Source organism: Neolamprologus brichardi, chromosome 16 (assembly GCF_056152115.1).
Source record: "Neolamprologus brichardi isolate AB-2024 chromosome 16, ASM5615211v1, whole genome shotgun sequence".
In the NCBI taxonomy this organism is placed as follows: domain Eukaryota; kingdom Metazoa; phylum Chordata; class Actinopteri; order Cichliformes; family Cichlidae; genus Neolamprologus; species Neolamprologus brichardi.
In genome coordinates this window covers 24,970,367-24,987,268 of record NC_142119.1, presented here as the reverse complement: position 1 = coordinate 24,987,268, position 16,902 = coordinate 24,970,367, and the positions used below count along the sequence as shown (strand labels likewise).

Here is a 16,902-nt window from a genome sequence, read left to right as displayed (position 1 = left end):
TTCTAGAGCAGCATGTGCGATCTAATTAACACAGTCAGTAAATGCATTGACCAGGTGTGTCACTGTTTGCCTGACAGTGACAGAAAGCTCGGCCTCCGGCTGTCAGGCTGACGGCTCCTGGTGAAGATGACTGTACTCTGGCTCTTTCCAGCCTTGGCTCCTCATACAGATCTGCTTCCTGTCATCGTGCGCACTTGAAAAGTGTTAGGCTCATTATGGATGGCCTCCGTAAATGCTGCTGACAGAGGTATAACTAGCTCCCATAATTTTGGCTCCCAATGGCAGATGCTTCCTGCCAGACAGTGGAGGAGCAGTTATCATTTGTCACTTTTTCTCTGGCTGCCACAGACCTGGACCCCGATCAGCTTGTCCTCGGACCATCAGACTCTCAGAGGAGTCTGATGGTCGCACTCTGTCAGCCGTCATTTGTCAAATGATTCAAGAGACATGCTGACAATCTTGGTCATTTACAGCAATACTCATTTAATGCGAATTTCCTTTAATATCTCCTTAGCTTTTGTTTTTTTTTAATGTTGTTTTGATTTGTGTTTCAGAAATCCCTCACCCACATTACGACATCCTGAAGAGTGGAGCAGGAGTTTCAGCCATTTCATCAGCCAGTAAGTCTCCTCTAACTTCAGCCTGTCAGCCTTTGTCATCTTACAGTCAAGATGTTGTAGAAAAGTGTTCGTTTTCACAGAAATGGCTGTGAGGAAAATTTTCTGTTCTTGAAATGCTGCTTCTTTTTTCTCCTTAATACAGTTTGTGCTGTGGATAGAAGTCTGAGCTTCTGTCCACAGCACCTTTTTTTCCAAATCAATTCCTGTAATGCTTCTATTTGTTTCTTGTCACCATAAATCAGCAAATTCTGTAATTTCCCGCAGGAGGCCCAAAAAGTTATCTGCTATGTCATAAAAGTGAAACTGAGACAACATCTGCTCTCACAGCAGGACTATGATCCACAGTGGGCTTCAGCTTTACAAGCTGTAGCTTATGAATTAAACTTTTAAATTCCACTGAAGATCTTTGAGGTGACCTTAAAGAGGCTGTGAGTACCAAGGCAACCTAAAAATACTGTATCTCAGAACTATGGGTGATCTACATTATTTCATATTAGTGCCATTGATACTCAATAAAGGTCTGAGATTAAAGCCATAGATTTACAAGAAGAACTTGACATACACCAAAAGTCTGTAAAATTGTATAGATTTACATTTACTGGATAAAGTAATACTACCTTTCAAAATATGTTCATGAAGAATGTTAAACATTAAATGTCCCTGGAAAAATAATAATAATAATAATTTTAAATATAATACTTTCATTACATTGCCTCAAATAAAAGAGGAAACTTCAAATAAGAAAAGGTCAAATGTACAAAGCAATAAAAACTGTGGATAATTAATTGAATAATTATTAATTCATTAGTTATTAGTTTTCACATATGGCAGTTTTTTATGTCACCAGTTGTCTGTTCATGCACAGAGTATACTGAAAGAAAAGCTGGGCTTGTTTTTGTCATAATTATGTGATACACCCAGTGAGTACTGGTCAGCTGGACCTTCAGATAATTTTATGATGAGAGCTGTTTTCTACAGACAGATAACAAAAAAACAGAATTAATTGAAGAGGTCACTAAAACATGACCTCTGAAATTTAATTTAGACGCGACTCTCATAAACCTGTTTTCGTTTTGTTTTTTGTTTGCTTTTATTATTTTTAGTGCTTTATTAATGTCGTTCTGAAGCGTGTTGATGTGTGTTTTTAATGGAGACCCCTAAATGATCAGCTGCCCTTACCCTAATGGGAATCCAAATAAACAAATAAAAAATACCAGGTCAGTGCCTCCACACATAAGACAAATTCCTTTTTTTTTTTTTTTTTTTTGCATTACTATTTTAGTAGTGCAATGAGTGTGTGAAACTATAAAACCTATATGGAGACAGATCTGTACATCAGGGGGAAATGTGCATGTAAATATAGAGGGAACTGAAATTGATATTTTATTGCCCGATTCTATCAACCTCTCTTTCTATTCATTGACTTTCTTTTGTATAAATCTGCCACACAGGAACAAACTAATTCACCTGAGTTATCAGTGCTATCTGAGGGCCAGATAACTTATCATTTCCTACACTGTGCAAAGCTAATAATGTCAGAGGTGGCTTGTAGTGGAGGCCTAGAAAATACAACCCTAATATCTACTGCAGAGAGGCGTGCAGGCCTTAACCGTAATGAGAAAATAAATTCAATTTGTTTGGAGGGTTATTTGTGTAGGGATGGTTTCTGATTGCATTGGTGGAAAAAAGAGTAAAAGCAAGCAGACGTCATCTGCCTCAAAGGCCTGTTGGATCTTTTTTATCACTTCAGTTTTTGATTGGTCAGGAGGCATATTTCTCCTTAAATCAGCACACAGTACAGATATTACTTTTTTACAATGTCATTGTCATGGTTTTTATTGGCTACTCTTTGGATTGCAGCTCTGTAATCTGGGTTAATGGATTGTGTGATATCATATCAAAGTTAATCTCCTCAAACAAAGCCCACCAGAGTTCAATGTGAGGAGGCTGGACAATGTTATCAAGCTTTGCAGGCTGTTTGTGAACCCTGTCAGGCTTGTTGTGTGTGTGTGTATGCAAGGAGGAAACTGAGGCGGAGGGTGGGGAGGAGATAATAAATCCATCACCGGTGTCTGCACTTGTGCAGCCAAAGAACTGACTCCTATGACAAAGTGGCCTGCCTTTCAGTCTCCCAGCAGCACAACCTTGCTAATAGCAGCAACCTCCACTTAATGTTCTGACGCTAATGAATTCATGGAATTAACTTTCTGAGCCTAAACTGATAAAAGAAACAGAATTTCAGTATAGATTAGGTGTTAGAAGCTAGATCAGTGTTTTTACTCCTATCTTTCCTCTGAGTGCAATTGTTGGTGTTCAGAATCTTTTAAGTCTTTGGCTGTAAACGAACAGCACGAATCTGGATGTCTGGTAGATGTATCGTGGCACTCGGGTAGTGATTTCCAGTCTAGCAATATATCAAAACTGTCAGAGGGTGAAGCCAAATGTGTTCTGCGGGTGTTTCAGTGTGTGTGTGTGGCGCTGAAGAGTCAATATTAGAAGAGCGTTTGTATCAGCAAACTGACATCAGTGGCTGAAGGGTTGCTGCAGGCAGGCCTGTATCACAAAGTGACATCACTTGCTGGCAAACACTGCACATCACAGATAGGACCTGCCGCTGTGCCACAGCAGGGCTTGTTTGGACTTGGGGCCATGGTGATAGTGACCATGTGGTCCTCGGAGAAGGATCGATTAGTGACCCACGCTTAAAAACACTTGCAAGTGGCACCGCACTGGTATGAGTATCACTCACAGTTGATCCAGACAAATCAGCTCCCCGCAATGTTCAGGTGACTGCAGTTAACTGTTTAATTCACTCTGATTTATAGACTGATGAAGGACAGTTTGTCTGTCTGAGGGTTTTAGAGGTAACTGTGTGATATTTTGTTGCTTTAAGGTGTCTGATAAAGGATTTTGAGGCACGTCCATCTGTGACCCACCTTCTGGAGCACCCCTTCATCAAACAGGCCCATGGCAAGGACATAGCTCTCCGTCAGCAGTTAGCAGCTCTCATCCAAGAGCAACAACAAATAGGCTGCAAAACCAAATCCAAGTAAGTATCCCAAATCTTATGTTTTGTTTTTTTTAATTTCCCTGTTATGAAATAGTAAAGATGCAAACTGTATTAGTTCATTTGGATTTTGAAGATCTGTTTCTCTGATAGGCATTGATTGGGTGCTGATATTTTTTCTGTCCAGTAGGGGGCAGGGTCTCATCTTCTTACACTCCAGCACAGGAATGAAGATGAAACAGAGGGATGGAAATTACAGTATGTGATTAAAGAGAAGTAAGGGCAGTGTGACTAATTCAGAAGGAGTTATTGTGCTGAGTAACCTTAGATTAATAAGTCCCAATTAGTCCAGTGGATGTACTTAGTACACATCACTTCTCCAACCAATTAACCCAATGATGGAATAATTAAATATAGATTTGCACCCAGAAATAAGTGACATGGCAGCATTACAGCCTGTTCACTTTTAATGAGCTAATTATTTATTTTCTTCATTAATTAAAATAGCAACTACCTTACAACCTCCTTATGTGTGTAAAAAATGAACGCAGCCATATGAAAAGGCACATCTTGAAAGTTAAATCTTCACCCTGACACTCACATGGCAGCAAGCGACAGAGCAGAAAGTCTCCTGTTTACTGGAGAAATACTGACTTTGGCATTGCTTAATCTTCATTATAAAGGAGTTTGCTGAACCTGCCCTTGACTGAGAGTCTTGATGTTGTGCCAGCTCTGTTTACTCCCGGGAGTGTGCAGAGTCTGTGCCTGAGCCTGATCCCGAATTCCTGTCCACAGTGAAAGTGGATAATGGGATTAGGAGCTTGTAGGGCGAGAACTGGGCTCGCCTGGTTTAGTCTCTCATGCCACAGATCAGCAAACAATGACTCCAGATAAGAATAAAGACATAGAGAACTTAAAAGTAGCTGCCGTAGGTGGAATAGTGTGATTTACTTCAAAGCAGGAGCGAGTGAGACGCTAGAGGTCTCAAGTCTTTCTCTAAGGGACATGATGACGGGGATCGACTTTATAGGGACCACATACTGAGCATATTTCTGTGCTGTTGCATTTACACTATATTCAGAATAGAGAATTAATTCAAAAAGTAGATGAGGAAAAAGCTCCTAACCTGAAGCTTGAATTTATATTTTGAGCTAGTCTTATGATTGTATATTTATTATAATGGAATATGGATGCATGTTACAAATGTGACAAAAGAAAAGAAAAAAAACAATTGTTTGTTTGTGTTTGTTTTTGTTGAAGCCCCAAACCACCAAGCATTAAAACGGGTTGCACAATGCAACTTAACTAGTCCACGTTTAGAGATTACTTGTTACTGTTACTTAACCTTGTTTTATCATAAGCTCTGCAGGCTTACGAGTCAAAGAAGTGAAATTAAATATGGCCCACTTATCTGACCTGACACTTGATTAAATGCTTATTAATATTGTTTGAAAACTGGGACGGCTTTCAGCTGCATGTTACAAAAAATAGCATAGACAAGTGAAAATGTCATGATACTAATACTGGACTGGTTAGGTTAAGATATGTTATGGCTATCTCAGTATTACTATAAGATTTTGCTGAGTACATTACAATAATCGACAATCGGCAATATTATTATTGTGGTTTCTAAAAAAAATCTGTCAAATTAATTTTTAATTGTATTTACTTTTTCTTTCTTGTTTGGAACGTTAATAACTCTGGAAACAAAAGTGGTGAAAGAAATGTTAACGCTATCCAAAATGCAATATTGCTCCCTGTGTTGTAGTACCAACCACAAAGCTACTGGTTACTTATAGAAGTGCATGCTGCAGTATTGTTTAGTCTGTCATGCTGCTAATAAACTGATGTACTTAATCACACTTGCAAAAGCAAAAATAAAAAAAACAAAGTAAATAAAAACTAGGGGTGTTAGATGTTGTTTAGATATAAATGCACTGCTTCCCCTTTCAGCCACACACTTTCCACCCCATTCAAGTATATATAATGAAAAATTGGTATGAAAGATTTTGTTCAATTAAATATAAAATCACATGGTCAAAGAGGATTTCACAATTACCTATACGTGTAAATAACATGCTGGAATTTTTTTCCAGCAAGACTCATTCTAGTAGCTTTAAATGCCTTTGCCTTAAAGTACAAATATACAAATATTTTTCTAATATTAAAATCTTGATATGGTCTACAAATACAGTAACCTTGATTTCACAAGGTAATGTGACAATTAGTGTAATTTATTATATGGAAATGCAAATACAATTTGGAGATGCATAACAAAATGAGTGTATTGGTATTTACTAAAGCAGATGTTACTGTTGTGAAATTAAAACATTACAGAGCTTAAGTGTCATATATGTACATAAGGAAATGGGTCATTTTAGCCCAATGGTGTGGTTGCTGTGCAACATGATGTCATAATAGAACCTTCAGTAATTTGGTGTATTATAAAAAGGTTATCATAGGAGGCTGGACAGTGAATATTTATATTATTAGCACAATATAAATATTTGATATCAGTAGTCATAAATAGTAACAAAAAAGTAGGGTAATACCTAAATAACCACCTAAATTTAAGAAAGATTGTAAGTTAGATTTTTTTATGCTGTCTTAAGCAACTATTTTTGGCAGTTATCCTCAGATTTGTGACACTTTATTGACTTTCTGTTTAGACTGTAAATGGCCTTTGACTGGATGTTGCTACAAATGGCTCCCAGCAAGATTTTCACACTGAAGTCTTTATTGGAACAAAGTGGGTTAAGCTCAGCAAAGGGCTAGATTGACTAGCTAGTACTGGTAGTTACTCACTTGTAAAAGGCTTTGTATGCAGACTTAACTATTGGAGTTTGGATTCATGGTAGTATATGGGATTATTGACTCCACTAAACCATATTAAAAATGGTCAAAATTTTATGGCTGTTAGGTTTGGCTGATGTCAGTCTCTTCTCTGTGGAATTGACTACATTCATGTTGTCCTAAGTGACTATTATTGGTAGTCATGCTAAAATTTGTGATGCATTACATGTCATAGAAATGTCAAAATGTCCACTCTATGTTGTGCATATACACATACAGCACACAAAGCAGTAGGCAGTCACAAGCACCGCTCTGTTTTACTCTCTTTTCACACTCTGTGGTTTCCCCTGAGGTTTTCGTGGAGCCAGCTGGAGGTTTGTTGACCTCTGTCCACGGGGGCTCTTTGGAGAGTGATAGGTCAAAACATGAATAAAGTGCAACCACATCCTGTGATAATAGGAGTTTTGTCCCCTGGGAAAGCTTGAAGGGCCTCGTGAAAAACGTGGAAGTGACTGGGTATTACATCCAGCCAGTCACACTACTGTTTCTCATTTAGTGGTCACTTTACAGGCTTAAAAGGCATCTCGTGTCCTTGACTTCATACAGGCACGTCCGGATCAATACTCGTAAAACCCTCATAATAGAGAGCTGTCCTGATGATGATCTGGTGAACCTGGAGTTCTTAGACGAGGTAGGATTTTATGTGTTTATCTCGTCATGCATTGATCAGCCCAAGCTGAAAAGTTGTTGATTTTAGGCTGCGTGTGTGTGTTTTCTTTTCTGCAGGAGACAATCATCAGCCATCTCCACAAGAGGTATGATGAGCTGCAGGTGTACACTTACGTCGGTGACATCCTCATCGCTCTCAATCCTTTCCAGAATCTCAGCATCTACTCTCCTCAGGTCGGTAACACATCAGTCACAAATCGTTTTTGTGTTTTTTACAAACACAGTGGAAATGATGAATGGATGCCAGTCATGATGCAGTTTCTGCTTTAGTGGATACTGTATTTGTAGGGCTAGTTATTGTTATTATTATTATTTTGTTTTTGTTCACAGTAACAGTAACTATTATGGCAATTGTCATATTAGTTAGTGCAACAGTCTGGCCCCCAAATCAGATTTTTAAAAATTAATTTTCTGCTCAGTCAGTTTAAATCAACTATTTTTAATCTTTTAAATTACTCTAAACATCTCTAATGCATAGTCAGCAACTTTGCATGCATTTTTCCTCAAATTTTCTCTTCACTGGATATCCAATATTGATATTATGTGACGCTGCAGAGTTTTGTCTTCTCCAAGCTGTTGGTTGTTAATTTCTTCAAAGCCGTAATAAAAATAAAAGTCTTCGTGAATACTTTTATGCCCCTTTTAGTTCTCTAAGCTGTACCATGGCGTAAAGCGAGCTGACAACCCTCCACACATCTTTGCTACTGCAGATGCAGCTTACCAAGGCATGGTGACATTCTGCAAAGACCAGGTATCTTCCAGAAAAGTGACTGAATAGGTTGAAGCATTGTACCGTGCAATCCTAAAACTGATAGAATAATAATGAGAATTATTTTGTAAAAAGCACTGTAGGTTTTACAAATGCTTTAGAGCAATTTCTTTTAATTACAATCAGTTATTTTCATGTCGATTTGGAAACTTTTGGACAAAAGCAAAAGAGCAAGGAAATGTTGGTAAATAGCATATGAAAAAAATGATGGTATATGATGTCAGTGTTCCCGCTTGATGAACTGTTATCTCGTTTGTTTAGTGTATCATCATTAGTGGAGAAAGCGGTGCTGGGAAAACAGAAAGTGCTCATTTAATTGTTCAGCATCTTACTTTCCTGGGAAAGGTACTGCATAGTAGCTCTTTGGTCACTTTTTTCCCTCATCATTTCTAACTTGTTAATACCAGACTTAACTACTTCATATAACTACTTCATAAACTATCTTAAAAATCTACCAGAGTTCATGAAATAATTATTTTGTTGCTGTCAGGCAAACAATCGGACACTCCGTGAGAAGATTTTGCAGGTTAACCCTCTCGTCGAGGCCTTTGGAAACGCTTGCACGGCAATCAATGACAATTCAAGTCGCTTCGGCAAGTACCTGGAGATGAAGTTCACGCCGACAGGAGCAGTTATTGGGGCCAAGATATCTGAATACCTGCTGGAGAAGTCGAGGGTCATCAAACAGGCTCCGTAAGCAGCTGCCCTTGCTTTTTTCCTTCCTGCGGTTGGATTTGAGTAATTCATCTAACTTCTGCTTGTTTTTCCTTCAGAGGGGAGGAAAATTTCCACATATTCTATTACATATATGCCGGCCTTTACCACCAAGACGAGCTGAAGACTTACAGGCTGCCAGATGGGACACCTCCCAGGTTTGTGATGCAAATAATCCCATCATTCGCTCCTCACAATGTGGAAACTAATTTGACTGTCATAACATGAATCTGCAGGTACATTGACAGTCAGCACTGCAAAGTGATGCAAGACATTGTGTCAAGGAAACAATATAAAGAGCAGTTTGATGCCATTCAGGAGTGCTTCCGAAATATCGGCTTTACAGAAGAGGTACTAAACACTCAAGTAATCAGATATGCAATGTTTGGGCACAGATCTATTGAGAGCTGTAATATATAAAATACGTAATATGTAACAATTTTCTTTTGATATCTTGTTTTTAGGAGGTCGACTCTGCTTACAAAATTCTCTCAGCAATTTTGAATACTGGGAATATTGAATTTGCCTCCATCACATCCCAGCATCAGACCGATATTAGTGAAGTGCCTAACTCAGAGGCCTTAAAGAACGGTGAGATGTTAGGCAATGTGTGTTGTAAGCATAGACTGTAAATAAAAAATGGTCATCGGTGACTGACACGAAAAAGTCATCAGTACTTCCCATAAACTTGTACGACCTGAAGTGTTTTAGGAAGTTAATCACTGGCTGCAAAAAACCCCCAGGATTGTACATCTTTAGTTGCTTTAAAAACAAGAACTTGTAGGGTGTAGTGTGAGTTTGAATGTATCTTGGATATTCTCTAAACCACACATGGTCAAAAGTATGCATATAGGCTCAGACATATACATTACCTCTCACTAATATTTGGTTAAATGCCCCTTAGCAAGCTGCACCTTAATCAGCAAGCTTGGATATTTGACCACTCTTGTTGGGAGAATTGGTAGAGCTCAGCTGGCTTTTAAATAAAGTCCACAAATTTTTATCCATCCCCAAAACAGTTTAGATGTGTTTGGGATCATTGAGCTGTTGATTTGAGGTCATGTTGTAGAATTTGAGAAAAGGGAATCTTTCCACTTTCCACTTTAAATATCTGCAGTATAACCATGTTATAGTTTGTTATTATGGTATTGTGATAAGATGCAGCAATCTCTTCCCTGTGCAACTGATTGACTGTCTCGCCTTTTTCTCAGCTGCGTCTCTCCTCAGCATTGGACCCGAGGAGCTCCAGGAAGCACTTACCTCTCAGTGTGTGGTCACGAGGGGCGAAACCATCATCCGCTCCAACACCGTGGACAAAGCCGCCGATGTCCGAGACGCCATGTCCAAGGCCTTGTACGGACGCCTGTTCAGCTGGATAGTGAATCGCATCAACTCACTCCTGCAGCCTGACATGAATGTCTGGTCAGTGCGTGCTAGTGATGAACAATTTGTTTGCATGCCCACTGTTTTTGTCTTTTCTGTAATTTCTTGGGGTGGATCACTCAGTTTCTGCAAAGCTCTGATGACCTTTCTGGAAGTCTGCAGAGGTAGATGCAAACATGAAGAGGAGAATATCAATGGGAAAGCACAAGACAAGCAAAAGGAGAGCAAAAAAAAAAGAAAAAAGTTTTAATAAATTTTTGATACAGAGTTGCGTGCAGAGAAAATAATGTTCAGATGATTAAAAAGACTTCAGAGAGACTGCAAAGAGCCTTTTCATTGATCCAAAAGAATTCCTTCATAAATATGAGCATTGACTGTCAAGGAGTCGTCTCTCAGAGATGAAGCCAGAGTACCCGTCTGCATTCCAGTCATCTTAGCCGTTTCCTTATTGCCATTAATAACCTGGTAGCACTGGTTAAAGGTGACCTCTACATACTGTGGGTAATGACTGATCATGAAAGTAGCAGCTCCAAGCACTGAATATAAAATACAGGATCATAAATCTCTAAGCTGTGTTGCAGAAGTGAGTATTGTTAGTGCAGACATTGAAAATAACTGGAGGTTAAATCAATAGAGACTGAAATAAAAGCCATTTAAGAAGATCTGACTTTTTCAAAGACGGTGTTTATGATTTCTCGTCAGACTAGGCCATCCAGACCAGATTCCATATTTGGGTGGAACTTGGATTATCATTAAAGTTTTATCAATTAATATGGCTGCTGGGGATTTGCTTGTTCCATCGCATAGAAGAATAAGTTTGTTTGTCCCCCTTTTTTTCCTTTGAAGTGCCGTAGAGAGCGGCATGAATGTGGGAATCCTGGACATCTTTGGATTTGAAAACTTCAAGAAGAACTCGTTTGAGCAATTGTGCATCAACATCGCAAACGAGCAGATTCAGTTTTATTTCAACCAGCACATATTTGCTCTCGAACAGGTGAGTTCTTCATGCATCAATAGGTTTTAAATGATCCGCTCTAATGCACAAAGTAGAAGATACCACTGTAATGTGTTTGGGGTGAAAGAATAACACAAAATATGCAGAGAATATTCCATTTAAAACACTATTATGGAAATTAGTCACTTAAATAAATTTGGTGTTTACACAGCTACCAATGCAGAAAAGCTCTCAACATAAATTTTTCCTACAAGTCACCCCAAATTACTCTCTTAATTGATTTAATGAAGCTGTTTACCCTGAAGTGTGAAAAGCCTTTTTTCCTTGATGGAGATGAATTGACATCAGTCAGAAACCCTTTTGTTTGAAGTAACTTTGCAACAGTCCTTTTTAAAGAGTGGCTCGGTTTAGTGATGTGGCACATTTTCTCATTAGTTAGCTCAGTGTGCATTTCTTTAGAAAAATACAAACTATTATTTATTGAGGCCAAACTCCGCACGCCATATGGACTAATAATAGCCTCTGCACTTTCATTTACATTCTCATTTTTAGCTCTCTCCAGGACCAGAAGTGTTATTGGAAGCTACATTTTCCCCGTTCAGATTAATTATAGCAGTGATCTCTGAAAAAAAGGCCTTTAGCTTGTGGAAAACATCCTCCCCTGATGTAGGGCTAATGCTCTGTGGAAAAGGGATCTTTATTTTGTGTGTGGATGTCTTCAGTCTTGCTGTACACAGAAACTGATTATTCTGACTTAATGATTTAAACATGAGGATGGTTTAGATCCATTGGTTCCACTTTATTAGTAAAATATATATTTAAAACAACTTTTTGATCTGAAATTAAATAGATGCAATAATGTGATTTGACTCTGGGTTATTTGCACATTGAAATAAATTATGAATAAGTAAGTGGCTCTATTTGTTGGTTTGGAGCTGTTCTGTTTTATGCATTCAGTAAAAGACTCGATTACGCTGTAAACTTCAGCCGTAGACACACACAGCTGGCTGCAAGTGTGTGGTTTGCTTGATTAGAAACTCTTTTTTTTTTTCTTTTTTTTTTTTAAACCACACATGCACATTGCATATTTAGCCTAGATTGTTTAATTGGGTCATTTAGGGAAACCATAACTAGATTATTATTCTGCATTCACTGGTTCTAATTAGATGGAATACCAGAGCGAGGAAGTTGATGCCAGCCTGGTGGAGTATGAGGACAATAGGCCCATTCTGGACATGTTTCTGCAGAAGCCCATGGGTCTGCTGTCCCTGCTGGATGAAGAGAGCCGCTTCCCTCAGGCCACCGACCAGACCCTAGTGGGTAAGATTGGAACTACAGTCGCAAACATGCTGAGATGTAGCACATAAAATAACTCAGTTACATAAGAGTTCACAGATCAATGCATAACGAGCCTTCACGTGTCGTACTTTTCTTCTACATGTCTTCTTTACAGATAAGTTTGAGGACAATTTGCGCTGCAAATATTTTTGGATACCAAAACGAGTGGAGCTTTGTTTCGGAATTCAGCACTATGCCGGACAGGTATCAGATACTTCATTGGATGTGTTTAACTAACAATCTACTGCCTTGATGATGATGGGTGTGAGCATATGTAAACCAATGTTCAGGCCTTTGAAATGCTTGGTAAAACCTTCTATTTTGATTATGCCTTTACTTTGAGTATTTGAAAAACATCTGCATACTTTATGGACGGATTTTTCTCTACATCTGTTTTGGGGTCTGATTAGGTTTGTTGTGACTCAGAATTTGAACAAATTCTTTACAAAATTATTACATCCCATATAGAGAAAAATAGGAAACAAAATCTTAGTTGATCCTTTACATTTTCTCATAATGTTAACTTTTTTCATACTTATTTCTTATAAATATCTTATATGAAGAAAACGTGAAAAGAGACACTTTTTTGAGTGGATTATAATATGAGACATGCGAACATATGAAGAGTGGCACAGTGCAGCAGTGGTTAGGACTGGAGCCTCATAGCAACAAGGTCCTGGGTTCAAATCTACCACCCAGCTGGGGCTCCCTACAATGAGTCTACCCTCTTTCCCTGCACCTGCATAATAATAATAATATTAATAATAATGGATTGGATTTATATAGCGCTTTTCAAGGCACCCAAAGCACTTTACAATGCTACTATTCATTCACTCTCACACACTACTGGTGGAGGCAAGCTACGGTTGTAGCCACAGCTGCCCTGGGGCAGACTGACAGAAGCGAGGCTGCCATATCGCGCCATCGGCCCCTCTGGCCAACACCAGTAGGCGGCAGGGTAGAGTGTCTTGCCCAAGGACACAATGACCAGGACAGAGAGCCTGGGGATCGAACTGGCGACCTTCCGGTTACAGATACGCTTCCCAACCCCCTGAGCCACGGTCACCCAAAAACACAGACGTCAGACTTCTTTGGACTAAGAGGACTCTTAGCTCAGATTCATTAGTCAAAGAATAAATTGTATTTTAGGTCTTTTAGGTCACCATAGATTCTCTCTGGGTACCCGAGCTTCCATACTACAAAGATCTGCCTGTGTAGGTAACTGGTGATTCCAATTTGGCCAAAGGGGTGAATGTGAATGGTTGTCTGTTTCTCTGTGTTATCCCTGTGACGGATTAGAAACCCTGCCTGTCAACTCATGACAGCTAGGATAGGCCTCAGCCCTTTTTTCCTGTTTCCCTTCTTTAAGAATGGCTTCTTGACAGCCCTCCTTCGCTGGGAAACCATTTTTGACGAGGGTTCAGCAAACAGTAGATTTCTTCCTATTTCTTAAGGCCATGACTTTCAGATACTGTTCATCTGCTAGACATTTTTTAGTGCTGCTACTTCTTCCTTTGTCCTTTAGTTGTTCAGTTGCCTCAGATTTTTTAATGACATACTGCACACCATGCCGAGATATGCCAAGCTTTCAGCTAATAGCTCTTTGGGAATAACCAAGCTGTGTTAACTGTGTTATTGGAATTTTTCATAAATCCAGGACTGGATAGCGGCACAGCAAACCTATCGCATGTCACTGAGGAAAAACGCAGGTGTTTCTAAAAACATCTGTATTCCAGTAAGCTTTGACAGTTTGGCAGAAGCAGCATGCACAACACCGGCAACTGAACCTCAAATGGATTTAAGCCATCAGTATTTTTATTGCTCACACCTGTGGTTTTTCTGTGGTTAAAAGCAACATCAGTTTTCTCTGGGATCTTCTTACCCTCACATAAGATGTGTGTGTGTTTATATATATATATATATATATATAAAATTAATTAATTAAACCATACCCCAGCATTAATTTCAGCCTTATCATAGAGTGATGACAATTCAGATTCAGAAAATGTGAATTGACTGTTACATGTACGTGTATTTCTCATGTCCTACTCAACAGGTAATGTACAATGTGAATGGCTTTTTGGAGAAAAACAGAGACACTCTCCCTGCAGACATTGTTGTGGTGTTGAGGACGTCAGAGAACAAACTTTTGCAGCAGCTGTTCTCCAGCCCCTTAACTAAAACAGGTATGATATAATGCTATTTAGAAAATCTCAGCAACTAACCACTAGCCACAGAGGAAATGGAAACTTTCCTTTTGTTAACAATTGTGGGACTATATCACTCAGTGAATAGTGCTGCTGTCTACTCTTCCCATAAATGTTCAGGTAAGTGGGTTTCTTTAAGACGCGACTCCCAGGCATCTGCTGGCCCCCCCTCAGCCCCCCTTCATTTCAAGCCTCTGCGTGCCGTGCTCGGATAAATCTGCAGTCTCCATTATCTCTTGAGAGGCTCAGCTCTCCGCATGGCGCTCTGTTTTTATTTTCACTAAGCTGTCCCTCTTGGTTTCCTTCTGCTGAATGCTATCTACAGATTGTGGGTGCAGTGGGATATTTTTATGATAAGGTTTCTAAATACCCAGGGGATGAAAAAAGAGTATTTAAAGAACACAAAAGCAACTCTTCCCACCTCTTTTCTGTTGGTTAAATGAAGGTAGAGTAATGTGCTTGTCATTAGCTGGGGCTGGGGCCCTCCTGGTCACTTGATTTAGCTGAAATACTAATAGATGTTTTATATTATCAGATTCCCACTTCCTACTTTTATTTCAGCTAAGCCACTTTATGTGCTTCACTTCCTTTTTTAGGCACCTGTAAATGCCTGCTTTCTCTCCCAGTGGCATTAGACGGAGCTTCGATTCACAAAAGGCACCTAAGCTGAGACTCCTGTAGAAATCTGTGCAGCGTGTCTGTAAACTTCAATTGCTGGCTGTGCACGAGGGAGCCTTCAGCCACTTCCTTTCTGCAATTACGAGCTTCAGAAAAGTACACTCTATAAAACCCAATTCAGTGAACACTTAATTTCAGTGCACAAAGGCACTGAATAGAAAGTAAGATGTGCTGCAGTGTTTACTGCTGCAGTCCTGAAAGCTTCTTTATTTCCTTTTTTCTTTTCAACTGTGTTTGTGTCTGTCCTGACTTTTGAACGTTTTCCTCCTGAAATGTTTAAGATTCTTTTAGAAACACCGTGCTTACACAGATCTTTTTTAATTTCAGAGTCAGAGGTCCGATTTTCATATTGCAGCTTGTGGACCCGCAGATCATCTCGTTAGATAAAGAGCTATGCTCGGGCTTATCGTGCCGGAAAAGATGGAGCACTGTTTAAGTGAGATACAGTAACGCATGAGAAAATTATAAATCTATTCTTCGGGGTAAAATTTGTGGGGAGATTTAATTTGCATTTTACTCCACATTATGGATTCTCTGTTATCTGTGAAATTACCATTATCTGGGGCGATCTGATGGAAATCTGTTTTACACCAGGGTGGTTTCACTGTCTGAGCCGCCCCCTCAGAGTGTCACCACTAGGGGACACCATCGTAGACCTGCAGCCGCCTGGATGCAGAGATGAAAGCGAAATGCTGGATCTGGGGTTTTGGACTACACATATTGTGCATGAATGCACTGGAGGTTAATGTTTGTGGTGATGCACATGTCACACTGCAGTGAGGACACAATACCTATAAATCAGACAATTTAACTTTTTGGTTTCTGTCGACTGTAAAACAAGCGACCGCAATTTGAGAATGTGATGTCCCGACTGTCGACGCAGTTCATGATTGAAGGGTAGCAGGGAAGTGTGAAGGCCTCAGAAAGTAAAAAGTTCCCAGGCGGTGAATAGCGAGGGCACTTGAGCCTTGCAGAATGTGGGTCCTTGAGGCTTGGACATGTGGTGGTGTTTTGTCAGAGGAAATGGGATGTATTTGCATGGACAAATTCCTCAGAGCCAGGGCCTTTCCCAGATCAGGGGGATCACAGTGTTTGAATTGGCAGAGCTCACTTGGGTCTACCAGGGCTTGGGCAACCCACGGTCACAGTACAGTGGACGTGTGTGTGTGCGCGCGTGTGTGTGCGTGGCCTCAGGGCTGCCTGGCCCTGCTGATTGTAGCATAGCACATCTGCACATGCACACTGCTCATCGAGACTGCCAGTTCTTTGTCAGAGGATGGAGTTCACAGATAGTGGGCCGCGCAGGCACACACGTGCTATATTCTCATTTAACCGATAAGGTTTTAACATATTATACAGTACGCTGAAAAATAACAGGTATGAACGGGACCTGCACTGATGTAATTTGGTGTCATTTTGAATTATTCATTAGCAAGCCACCATTTAGAAAAATTAATCACGGGATAATTTCTGTATATAAAGATTTACTATTACATACCGTCTTTGGAGGGGATGCTATTAGCACCTAATACATAGCATTCGTGACTTCTTATTACCAGCTTCTAAACAAATAAACCCTCCCTGAGTTTGTATGCATCTTTGTATTTTCCTCTTTGTATTTGCAAAATAAATAAGTAGATATATCATAGATCCTGCACTATCCTTCAGAACAAATGTGAAATATTTATCCTCTCTCTGAGTTTTATTTT

General features: G+C 39.6%; 1 protein-coding gene across 1 annotated transcript in view; it reads left to right on the top strand.

Moving 5' to 3' along the window:
- myo3b (myosin IIIB) overlaps nt 1–16,902 on the top strand; it is a 65,381-nt gene that overhangs the window by 13,319 nt on the left and 35,160 nt on the right. The window contains exons 9-23 of the mRNA XM_087829557.1: nt 555–620; nt 3,514–3,669; nt 7,027–7,111; nt 7,207–7,323; nt 7,796–7,900; nt 8,180–8,263; nt 8,409–8,611; nt 8,692–8,790; nt 8,869–8,983; nt 9,097–9,223; nt 9,844–10,054; nt 10,862–11,009; nt 12,137–12,290; nt 12,424–12,512; nt 14,365–14,494. Coding sequence (XP_087685683.1) covers nt 555–620; nt 3,514–3,669; nt 7,027–7,111; nt 7,207–7,323; nt 7,796–7,900; nt 8,180–8,263; nt 8,409–8,611; nt 8,692–8,790; nt 8,869–8,983; nt 9,097–9,223; nt 9,844–10,054; nt 10,862–11,009; nt 12,137–12,290; nt 12,424–12,512; nt 14,365–14,494 — 1,889 coding nt within the window. The remainder of the gene's footprint in view (nt 1–554; nt 621–3,513; nt 3,670–7,026; nt 7,112–7,206; nt 7,324–7,795; nt 7,901–8,179; nt 8,264–8,408; nt 8,612–8,691; nt 8,791–8,868; nt 8,984–9,096; nt 9,224–9,843; nt 10,055–10,861; nt 11,010–12,136; nt 12,291–12,423; nt 12,513–14,364; nt 14,495–16,902) is intronic.